We start from the raw sequence: 13,073 nt of genomic DNA, 5'->3' as shown, positions 1-13,073 counted from the left end.
GCTATATATTGTTGCTGAAAAGTACTATATTTTTTTATATGCTGAAATGCTATTTTTTATGGCTAAAATGCTCTTTTTAACTGCTGAAATGCTGTTTTTTAGCTGCGAAAAATGTTGATTTTTGTTTTTGTTAGGACGAGCAGTTTTGGCTCGTTTCACCCTGGAAAATTTCTTGTAGATGTTTTCTAGTTGGAGTAGTTGGAACCATTACTTGTAGGATAAAAGGTTGTGCTATTTTCTCTGAAAAAATTGCAGATGTGCTCACTTCAAGCACTAGCTTTTTTCTAAGGGTGTCTCTGTTCTTACAACTATACACAAAGAGAAGGTTCTTCAGAACATTAAATTTTAAATATGTTGTATAGACACACTAAAAAACTACTACTTGAAAACTACCTAGAACGTTAGAAAGGAAAAAAATATAACTGAATATTTGCCATTCACTCGATGAAATAGCTGACCTCATTCGTCTGTTAAATTTTTAATAGGGGTGGAGTTCTCAATTAACTAAACTAAAAAGCACAAGTTTTACAAATTTAAAGAACAAAAGGTTCTCAGGGTTATACTTACAGAATAAAGTTAAGCCTACCATACGAAAATTGTTTATAAGCTTCAAAAATTTGCATAGGAAAATATTGCTAAGTTTTTTCCGAACTTCTGATTTTTGCAATGAACAGATAAGTGGTGTAAAACAGAAAATGACAACTTTATACATGCTTGCTAATATCTTAGAAAAAAAGGATCCAAAAACTTGATAAGATTAATCTTAGATAATATTTCTACAAACAAGAATGTGCGTACCTTGATAAGTTAAGACATTCAATTTTCTACGTTTTAAATGCTTAGTTAAAACATTTAGCTTCAGCTCGAGTTTGTTTACATTCAGGTTGTTTTATCTCGGCAACACGATGTGTTTTAGAATAATTGAATTCAACATTAATTATTATTTTTTTGCATTTTGAATGCTTAGTTAAGACATTTAGTTTCAATCAAGTGAGATCAAAAGTTTGTTTTCTTTGTTTGATTTGTCTGCTAATTTTTTTTTTGTATATATAAAATTTATTTCTATTCTCTGTCCCATTTAATTATAAAGCTGGCTTGAAATATGCTTTCCATCATTTTAGCAGATGTTCAGTTACTAATTGTGAAGATGATGATATCATTTACATAAATTAAATTGTTCATTTGAGTTACCGTTTCTCATTTTTTCTTGTTGTGCTTACATTTGATGCTAGAATCCAATATATTTTGCTAATGAAATATATTTTCTAATGAAACTATACATGGTCCAAAATATTATATCCTTGTGCAGCTAGAGTTTGAAAGAAACAAACAAGATATATTAGCTGCTCAAAATGCATTAGATGGGGAGGGAGAAGCTAGTTGAACCTTCTCAAATAAGTGAAATGGATATCTGGGTGCAATCTGCTGGTGGAAAGAAAAAAGGAAGAGTCAAAGGTCATGTATCCTTAGGTCGAACTGTAAAGACATTGAAGCAATCAACATCAACTTTGCCTGAAGATATTGATGAGATGATTAAGTCACAGATAAATGCTTCAAATGCTGATTTTTATGCTCAGTTGCAGAATGAGCGGCACAAAAATAAGAAGATGAGAAAGGAATTAGACTTGTTGATGAAGCATGTATACAAGAAATCATTTTCAAATGAGCAATCATCTCAAGAAGACAACCAAACTTATGAGAATGAAAGTGATGATGACTCTAATAGCATGAATGAAAGAGATTCTAACCCTGATAACGTGAATGGAAGTGATCATAATTATGGTTGAGATGGTTGGTAGTTCTATTGAGGATTCAAATTTGAAATATTTTCTTTTGGACCATTAAGAATCATACATTATTGAAATGGATGTCATGAATTATGATTTTTGTTAGTTGGAATGATTTTATTTTGAATGATGATTTTGAGAATTATTGGAGGTTTCGAATAGTTTTTTGTTTAATTATGAAATTTATCTAGCGGTTTGAATGTGAATTATTATTTGGGGATTTAGATGATAAATATTCATGAATTTTTTTTTTGTGAGAATTTTTTCTTGCGGATTTACTTGGGTCTTTCATAATTCTTTTTTTGCCAAATTGTTTCATAAATATCCGTAAGAAATTTTATTTTATTAAATAGGAATTATAATATTCAAACCTCCTACGGATTTACTTGGGGATCTTCATGGGAATAACTTGCAGAATTTTCTATGATAATCTGCAGGTAAATTCCTTTGCGTATGAAATTTTACCAAGAAAATCTTGTGAATTTTTTATATTTAATCGTAGATAAATTCGCAAATAAGGTACATATGGATTTATTTCAGCAACTAACTTACCTAGGGATTTTGTAAATCCACAACTAATAGTTACCTAGGAAGGTTTTTCCATCGGATTTCAATTGGCAAGAAAATCCGCAGATAACCAAATTACTTGGGGATTTTATTGTATTATCCCTATGAAAATCCCCAGGTAATCAGGACTTTTCTTGTAGTGCGAGAAAGTCTAGGAATGTGTCTAACGGGGTTGTCAAGAACCCAAATTGGACCATGGGACCCTCAACGGAACCCTAGACGGACCGTGAAAGGGACCACAACCTTTTATGGTGCTCATAACAAGAAGGCAGAACCTGCCCCATGCAGGTTCCCTCCCACGGACCACTAGATGGACCGTGAAGATGGTGACATGCTCTTAAAGTGGTCGTGAAGGGGGTCAGGTCAGTAGGGGTTCTCCCATAGCCACTTGTTAAGGACCACGGGCATCAAAATGGCCTGTGAAGCCCCACACAGACCATGAAGTCGTAAGTGAAGGGGTTTTATCTAACTTAATGTTTAGGGTCAACTTCAAACGATCATATCTATTAGAACAAAATGAATTAGGTAGCCCATAACCGATCAAATTAAAGAACTCTGAGTCCTCTTTCCAACGCCACCGAGTTTGCCTAATTCAAAGCTCAGAGTAAAAAGTTATGCCTGAAATAGTGTAGCCCTGTCGGGCAGAAATTCTTCATGACTCGTTAGACGGGCCGTGGTAGTGCATGACGGGTCGTGTAGGCCTCCTTGATGCCAATTCAATAGTTTTAAGTCAGGGAGTTTTGGTTCTTTTCCCCAATTATTTTAACTCAATACTACGTCATTTCGCCTTCTACCCAAAGCCCTATGTAATGATTTTAAACCTCAAATCACCCAAACTCAATTTATTCTCTTAAATTTCCAAAAGTAGATCAAGCTCCTCCTCTCAAATATTTCTCCCTCTAAAGGAAGAAGAAGAAGTCAAGTTAGGATTTCAAGATCAAGCCTCCAATTCACCAAATTGCTTAAGGGCTTTGAACTCCAAGGTATGCTAGTATTCACCTATGGATTCCTTTCCTCCCTAGGGTTCTTAAATTTTCCAATTTTGTAAAGCTAGATTCTCCAATCAAGTTAGGGTTTTCTTCAATTGCCATGATTTTTTTCCAATGTTGATTCAATTGATTGCTTTATGTTTTTATATACATGAATTGAAGTAACTTCATGTTTTTAAGTTGATTCCCAATGAACCCATGCATAACTGATGTTTTCTAAGCTATGGTGATATAATGTGCGTCTTGAACTATCAGAGATAAATTTATGAAAATATGCATATCTTCTATTTATGAAATTGATCAAAATAAATTAGAAGATGCTTTGACTGTGAAAATATGACGAAGCTTATAAATTATTGTAAAATGCATGTTTTATGAATGTAATGATTATGACTCAAGGAAGCTTATAGATTAAGGTATATATATATATTCTATGAAACTTGGCCACATGACATGAACCACATCTAGACTTTCCCTCACTGCTTTTCGAGCTATTTTCCTAAATTAGGTCTTGATTAGTATAGTATCCGGATATGCCATCAATGATTATAGATCATGAATTAAAAATTATTTCCATTAGTAGCAGGGCATCTCTAGCATGAAGTGAATGACTATGGGCCTTAAAAGCTATTATTAAATGATCATGGATGGTGAAAGGTTTTCTCACGTACGGTCTAAGGAGCTATCCTATGTTAAGACAAACGGTGACTACCTATGTCTCTTAATGATAAGACAAGTTAAGATTAATAACTATTCAGTGGGATTTATGCTTAGCACCGAGTGGACAAGTGGCGACCATCCATGTCCCATAACTATGTGCCCCCATAGGATGATTGTCTTAGTTAGACAGTAGCTAGTGGATCCACGCAAGCTAGAAGTTCATGGTTCTACATTGGAAAGTAAGACACTCTGTTTTTGGTGTGGGAGCATTACACCGGATTCCATGTTATAGCTCACATGGTCTCTATGTCGATTTAGGATACTTCCCACAATAATAATGAACTAAGGTTACTTCAAGAAGTATTTCACATGTATTCAAAGATGACTTTACTTGCATTCACCATGATTCCGATTTATTTTTTCTAATCCTCTTATCTCATGTATTGACATGGTCTTGGCATATCACTTAAATGTCCTTTTAGCATGATTTCATAACTTTTATGCATTTCTATCATACTTGGTATATTTTTGTACTAACACATATTCTTGCCTACATTGTTTCTCAAATGTAGGGTCCGATGTTCCGGTTTCCCATCTTCGTGGCTAGGGATCTATTAGTAGAAGTTTAAAGATTGATGAGTCCTCATGTTTCGAGGACCAAACCTTTATTTTATATTGTCTTTACATTTCAATTTTGAACTTGATGTACATGTATGTCTCCATATCTCTTTTGCATTAGATGGCTTTGAGACATTGTTAGACTTTTGCTTCATTCTATAAAACTCTTTTATGATATAAATTATCTTTTAAATATCTTGATTTCTATTATCTTGTATGATATATGCTAAGTGGCTGGTATGGATCCTCTTGGGGTCTTATACGCCATGTTTCACCTAGGGTCTACCTTGGATCATTGTAGCTTTGTATTGAGTTGAATTGAGGTAAGTATTCTTCCTGCCTTATCATTTCAATTAATTATACATTTGTCTATATTATATATTTGTGCATTCAATGTACAAATGTCATTCGACCTGCATCTTTTCTTATGCAGATATAGGTATTCAAGATCATCAATATGCATTTAGTTGAGATCACTTTGCGCTTCAGTGAGCCTCCTTGATTTTCGGAAGATTTCACATTTATTTCCATGTTATTGTTGAGTTTTTGTGGGTCTTGTCCCGAAATCTATCATAGTATTAGAGTCTTCATAGGTAGTTAGATTTGAGGAGTTTCTCCATACCTTCTTTCCTTTAAAGACTGTTTTACAAATTACTACTTTTATTGCAAATGGGCATTTTTCAGACATTCATATTAAGTTTATGTTGAGATAAATTTATGTTTTAAGCCTATTATCATTTTAGTGAGTCTTCCGCTAAGTAGTCAGCCAGGCCAAGAGTTCGCTTAGGGATTAAAAATGGTTCTCAAGTGTCATCCACGAACAGGGGGTAGGCCCGAGGCATGACAGATTTACTAAAAGGTCTTCTTGAGGTAAGTGAGGATTCATCCGTCTTACGATATGATCCTATCTACACTGGCTACATTGTTTATGGGGCTTGTGAGTTATTAGAACTCCCCCCACATCGGTGCTCAATACTACTCCCAATATATATATGCTCATGTAAAATACTCAGTGGGTTGCGATAATTACTCAAAAAGGCCTCTTTAAGACGTAACTTAATTGTAATCAATCTTTCTCAAATACTCTAAAAACACTTTATATTTTTCTGAAAAATAATACTATCTTTTCAATGTGAAAAGCAATACCATCTTTAAGGGGTAACTGAACTTCTCTTTGTCTGGCTGAAGTGCTTTTGAAAACTATCTATGCTCTTCTTTAGAATAGTAGTTCTTTACCCAATGTGAAAATAGTACTTTTTGAACCATCCATTTTCCCTTAAACTCTTCTCAAAAGATACTTTAAAAATACTCTTGAACTCACATTAAAATTCAAAAACCAATGCATGAAATTAAATGCACAAAGGATTTCAATAAAAATTTCATCAACTAGGGTTCGTGTGAAGTATAAGCATGAACAACAACTTAAGGATATCAATGCACATAATATTGCAATCTCATAATATAAAAATTTAGAATTCAGAACAAAAACATAACTCATATTAAAAATTTCATAAAACTGAGGGTTGAACTCTAGATTCAACTTGCTATTGATTGAATTGAGATGTAGGGCATGAGGACAATAGGTTATGGGCCACATAGCTCTTTATATTCTAAAAGATATGGTTGTTTGAAGTTGACTCAAGTAAAATCTTATATCAAAACTTAATCGGTAAGGAATCTTTCAACTCAACTTTGTGTTAGGGGATTCTTGTTACCTTATTTTATATCTTTATTTATTCCCACACTAAATAATTGTCCTTAACACCTAGGCAAAATTTAAGAGTCACCCGATACGATCTTATAAGTAAATGAAGAATTGTTCAGGTCTTAGATTAGAAAATTTTTGGGTGTTACAAGTAATCCTCTATTGTATTTTTTCTATAAGTGATGCTTTGGTATGTTTTTGATTTATCATTGATTCGTAGTGTGAGCACTATCGTGCCTCTTATATTTATATAATTTCTATAAAAGCCCGACGGACCTATGATTCCTACTGAGTACCCTATTACTACACTTCTATATATATTATAATACAATACATAGTACGAGCCAACCCTGTTCATTTCAGATCTCCCGAGGCCGACATTGTTGGATCATGGTAAACTTTTGGATTCTAGATATTTACTAATTTACTTTTTTTATTGTGTTTGTATTTATTTTGATCAGACAAAAGAGTTGTATATATGTCACGACCCAAGATAGCCCCTAGGCGTAACATGGCGTATAGGACCCCGAAAGGCCCCATACAAGCCACTTAGCATACATAGACAAGATAACATAAATCAAAAGATTAAAAGATAGTTTCAGTATATAAAGAGTCTTATAGAGAAAAGTGAAACATCTAAACATCGTCTCAAAGCAATCTTGTACATAAAGGTTTATCGGGGCGTAGCCCGTACATCAAGTTCAAAATCTGGAAGTAAAGACAAAAAGGGAAATCAAGCTCGGTCCTCGGGTGATGAGGACTCACAAATCTTCAATATGCTATATGAGATCCCTAGCCACGAAAGTGTGAATCTGTAAGATCGGACCCTACATTTGGGAAAAATATAGGCAATAATATGAGTTAGTACAAATATGTACCAAGTATGATAGCAATGCATAAAACATTTCAAAACATACTTAAAAAAGATACCTTAATGAGACACAATGACCAAGCTAAACCATGAGGTAAAGAGTTAGAAAGCATGAGTCATAAAACATGGTCAATGCACACATTCATCATCTTAAACATGTATGAGTTATTTCTTTGCAGTAACCTTAGTTCATCATAGCTTGCTTGTGGGAAGTAGCCTTAACCGACATATAGAACCATGTGAGCTATTAACATGGAATTCGGTGTCTCCCACACCGAAAAGGATCGTCCCACTTGCCAAGCTAAGGACCATGAACTTCTAGCTTATGTGGATCCAGTAGCTAATGTCTATCTAGACAATCCTATGTTGGCACATAGTTTATGGGACACAGGTAATCACCACTTGTCCACTCGGTACTAAGCGTAACTTCCGCAGAATAGTTCTTGATCATATTCATCTTATCTTTAAAAGAACATGGGTAATCTCCTCTTGTTCTTACATAATGTGGCATGGGTAATCGCCTCTTGTCTTTCAATAGAGAGCATGGGTAATCACCTATTTCCTCAACATTAGAATAACTCTAACCAACAATCGATAATGAAACTTTCAACTCACCTTTTTGTTAGTTGATTCTAGTGACCTTAATTGATATCCAAATTCATTCACACACTAAAGAATTGACCTTTACACATATGGGCAATTTAAAAATCACCCAATACGACCTTATTCAAATATGAAGAATGATTTGGGTCTTAACTTAGAAATTTTGGGGTGTTACAACATCTCCCCCTTGGGACCATTCGTCCTCGAATGACGGTTAAACTGAGGGTGAAAGGGAAATGAATTACTATCATTTATCTCTCGACTTCTGATCTTGTCTACTAATAAAGGTGGAATCCATTCATACCAAGAGTTTGGAACTGGACTCGAGCATGTTTGGCACGAAACTCACATAAGATTTCAAGATTACAGGCCATGACATGAAACAAGTGTACCTAGGAATGAAGTAAGAATATGACTACTATATCTTGAATGATATGACTGGTAGCTTTTACACTTTGCAACACTTCTCAATTATGCTCTCCTTTTCTGATTACTACACTTTGTTTGTAACACCTCGAAAACTAGACCTAGAAAAGTGCAGCAGAAATCACCTGAACCAATGAGCCACGGCAGGGTTCACGGACCATGATAGGGTCCACGCTCCGTTGACCTGCTTGTGGACTTCAGCACTGTCACGACCCAAGCCTAGGGCCTAGACGTGACATTCCGAATGAGGAACCCGAAGGAACCCCAAACAAGCCTCTCAAACTTGTCATCACACTTCATCGGTCGCGGAAGCACATTCAACATTAATTAACGGGAAATAGGGACTAAGGGCAAACCATTTCAAAAAGACATCATAGAACAAGAGTCAAGCTCATTTACAAAATACTTGTCCAACGCACACCTCTACATACATAGATAGGACGGGGGCCATGACATACTACCGGCTCCCCTCATAGTCAAAATACAATTGCAAGCTAAAGTCTCAAAACATAGGAGTAGGAAACATAACATAGCCCTCGAATCATTGAGGACTCACCAACAAACTCGGATAAGCACCGTACTAGCCACGTGAATGGAGAGAAGGATCAAGAGTAGCTCCGGTCCCTACATGGTGACATCATGTAGGCAAAATATGCGTTAGTACTTGGAATATACTAAGTATGCGGGGTGCAACACAACAATAGACAAGGACACAATCGAAATACAAGAAATAGTTTCATAGGCATTATGAATAACAATATGAGGATGCATGATCAAAGTGAAGTCAAAACATGTTTAAGTAAATCTATACTAATAGTAGATATCATATGTGTATGCATGATCCAACCAATTTATAACCCCAACTTAGGATGGGGAATGCCGTTCACACCCGGACACCCTGGTGGCAAGGTATAAACCCCTCACATGGTTGATGTTGGTCACACCCCAAACATCCTAGGTGGTGAGATATAAACCTCTCACATGGTTGATGTTGGTCACACCCCAAGCATCCTAGGTGGTGAGATATAAACCTCTCACATGGTTGTCCGGTTCTTTTCCCCCGGACCGGGCATGGTCATGCAACACTTTATATAGGAAATTCTCATTAGGCTCTAATGCAATCTCACGTATGGAATGAACATATACACAAGCTTAGTTTGTCATCAACACATCTCTGGATTGCCATACATCTCATAACTCAAGCTTTAAAGCATCGATTCATCAATTCTCCATAGTTGGACATTTTGTCAAACACCTTGAAGGCAAGTAATGGAATCAAAGAGCATGGAAAATAGGGTAGTAATTATGCAGCCAAACCAGTGAACAACCTACAACAACACCTTTTAACACCCACAATACCACATGAAAATCTCCACATCCATTCCAAATTTAGATTCAAGTTCTAGAGTCACAACATGCTCAAAACAATCACTTTTCATGTTTAAAATTCAATGTGCAGGAAATTATTACAAAGAACAAGACTAATTTATGAATCTTAACTTAAACCATGAATTAGTGAGTAGAATAGAGTCTAGGCACTATGGGTGGAAGGACCCATGAGTTCAACACCACATACCTTGAGTTCTTATGAAGGTCTTGAGAGTGTCTTCAATGGAAGCTTGGAACTTGGAGCAAGAGTCTCTTCAATCTTGAGGAAGGTTTTGGATTAGGGTTCTTGAGAGAACTTGAGAGAAAATGTGTCTAAGTATGGGAGAGGTGTTTTGGGAAATGTTTTAGAGATGGGAATTGAACTAATGGTATATAGGAAATAACATATGCCCTTTGGAAAAATGGTGCAACACTTAGAAAAAAAATGAGGCGGGTGAACAGTAAAAACGCTCACTGGAAATTGCATTTTCTGCCGGACAGATTTTACAAAAATGGGCATAACTTCTTCGTCCGAACTCCGAATGAGGTGAAACGAAGTGCGTTAGGTAGCTAACTCAAAGGTCTTTCCATGGATATGTTATGGCCTACCCAATTATTTGTGTGCTAGGAGATATGACCCTCCAAAGTAGACCCTCGAAAAAGGCTTCACTTGGAAATTTCGGATTTTGATACGGTTGCTCTAAAATTTGGGTTAGACCCATTTCCCACTCAATTTGACCCCCTAAACAAGAATATGAAGTCGGATTTTCGAAAAACGAAACGGACTTTTTTTGATATAGCTAAACAAGTTTCCGGTAACTTCCGAAGCACATTTTTAAGAACCTTTTGGGTCATTTCAATATCTCCCCCTTGGGAACATTGGTCCCCGTATGTGGAAGAGACGTACAAGGCAAGACTTAGTAAGAACATATTAGCCCCAACATGAATGCAAAAATTTTATTTAAACATCACTTCAAGATTTCAAAACTTAGTGTAAAGCATCCATAACTCATCAATTTAAACATATATGCACATTAATTATTCAGGGGCTGAAATGTAAGACTCAATGGAGTACAAAGGACTTGATTTAATACCTTAGGCTTGAGTGGAGTTGAATAGATAAGGATAACGTCTTTGCATGTCCGCTTCGGCCTCCCAAGTAGCACTCTCCACTTGTTGATTTCTCCAAAGCACTTTAACGGACGCCACTTCTTTGTTCCTCAACCTTTTAACTTGTCTATCTAAGATCTGAACCGGGACTTCTTCATACGTCAAATTATCTTCTACAACACCCACAACCTCAAGAGGTACAATAGCGTTAGGATCACCAACACATTTCCTCAACATCGATACATGGAATACCGGATGAACTAATTTCATCTCCTTGGGCAACCCCAACTCATAGGCTACTTTACCAACCCTTCTTATTATCTCATAAGGACCGACATACCTAGGACTTAATTTCCCCTTCTTACCAAAACGAACCACACCTTTCATTGGAGAAACTTTCAAATAAACCCAATCACCCACTTTGAATTCAAGATCCCGTCTCCTCACATCGGCATAAGACTTTTGACGACTTTGGGCTGTTTTCAACCTCTCCCTAATCATCCTTACCTTCTCAAGAGCATCCATGACCAGATCCGGACCCAACAAGGCCACCTCTCCAACTTCAAACCACCCAACCGGTGACCTACACCGTCTACCATAAAGTGCCTCAAAAGGAGCCATACCGATACTAGAATGATAACTATTGTTGTATGCAAATTCAATCAAAGGAAGATGATCATCCCAACTACCTTTCATCTCCAATACACAAGCTCTAAGCATATCCTCCAAGGTTTGAATTGTTCTTTCGGCTTGGCCATCCATTTGAGGGTGGAAGGCCGTGCTAAGCTTTACCTTTGTACCAAGACCCCTTTGGAATGACCTCCAAAAGTGAGAAGTGAATTGGGCACCACGATCCGAGATGATAGACAAAGGAATCCCATGCAACCTTACCAATTCATGAATGTACAACTTGGCATACTCTTCAGCCCCGTAAGTAGTTTTAACCGGTAGGAAATGAGCCGACTTTGTCATCCGATCAACCACCACCCAAACCGAATCAAAGCCTCTTCTAGCCTTGAGTAAGCCCACTACAAAATCCATGTTAATTTCTTCCCACTTCCAAGTAGGTATCTCAATGTCTTGAGTTAGGCCACCCGGCCTTTGATGTTCGGCCTTGACTTGTTGACAACTATCGCAACCCAAAACAAATTTTGCAATGTCCTTCTTCATACCGCCCCACCAATACACATCCCTCAAGTCTCTATACATCTTTGTTGACCCCGGATGAATAGAATAAAAAGAATTATGAGCCTCATCAAGGATTCTTTCCCTCACACCATCCACACAAGGAACACATAATCTACCTTGGTACCTAAGGGCACCATCTCCCACTTGGGAGAAAACCTCCACCTTACCACTACTCACCGAAGCCTTTAATTCTACCAAAGAAGGATCAAGATCTTGCTTGACTATCACCTCATCAACCAAGGAAGACCTTGAACCATCCATAACAACTACTCCTCCACTATCCACCCCTTCTAACCTAACTCCCAATTTGGCCAACCGATGGACCTCCTTAGCCAACTCTTTACTACCTTCCTCCACATGAGCCAAGCTACCCATGGACACTCTACTCAATGCATCCGCCACCACATTAGCTTTCCCCGGATGATAGTAAACACTCATATCATAATCCTTAAGGAATTCTAACCACCTCCTTTGTCTCAAGTTAAGATCTTTTTGCGTGAACACATATTGGAGATTCTTATGGTCGGTGAAGATATCAACATGCACCCCGTACAAATAATGACGCCAAATCTTTAAAGCAAAAACCACGGCGGCCAATTCAAGATCATGGGTTGGGTAATTTTTTTCATGAACCTTAAGTTGCCTAGAAGCATAGGCTATAACCTTACCACTTTGCATCAACACACAACCCAACCCAATACGGGAAGCATCACAATAAACAACAAAACCTTCTAACCCATCCGGAAGTGACAAAATAGGAGCGGACACAAGCCTTTCTTTCAAAGTTTGGAAGCTTTCCTCACACTCATCCGACCACACAAATTTAGCCTTCTTTTGAGTCAACTTAGTCATAGGAGAAGCAAGAGAAGAAAACCTTTCCACAAATCTCCTATAATAACCCGCTAAACCCAAGAAACTCCTTATATCCGACGGGGTCAAAGGTCTAGGCCAATTCCTAATAACATCGGTCTTCTTAGGAGCTACCTTAATACCATCCCCCGACACCACATGGCCTAGGAAAGCAACTTCCTTCAACCAAAACTCACACTTTTCATATTTAGCGTACAACTTCTCTTTCCTCAATCTTTGGAGTACAACCCTCAAGTGACCCTTGTGCTCTTCCTCAATTTCTCCTCCTCCATTTGCTCGGCATAAGTCATCAACCGAGACAAATCCATATC

At 37.1% G+C, this 13,073-nt stretch overlaps 2 protein-coding genes across 3 annotated transcripts in view; one reads left to right on the top strand and one right to left on the bottom strand.

The window, feature by feature from the left end:
• LOC125832840 (uncharacterized) overlaps positions 1-13,073 on the bottom strand; it is a 592,533-nt gene that overhangs the window by 426,031 nt on the left and 153,429 nt on the right. The gene's annotated exons all lie outside the window — the stretch shown is intronic.
• Positions 1,404-1,787, top strand: LOC125832822 (uncharacterized). The gene has a single exon (XM_049512013.1). The coding sequence runs from the start codon at positions 1,404-1,406 to the stop codon at positions 1,785-1,787; it is 384 nt and encodes a 127-aa protein (XP_049367970.1).

The sequence above is a fragment of the Solanum verrucosum genome, unplaced genomic scaffold (genome assembly GCF_900185275.1).
Source record: "Solanum verrucosum unplaced genomic scaffold, falcon-dt-bn FXZP01000037.1, whole genome shotgun sequence".
NCBI classification, from domain to species: Eukaryota; Viridiplantae; Streptophyta; class Magnoliopsida; order Solanales; family Solanaceae; genus Solanum; species Solanum verrucosum.
The sequence above is the reverse complement of the archived record's forward strand: the minus strand, read 5'-3'. Positions and strand labels throughout refer to the sequence as shown.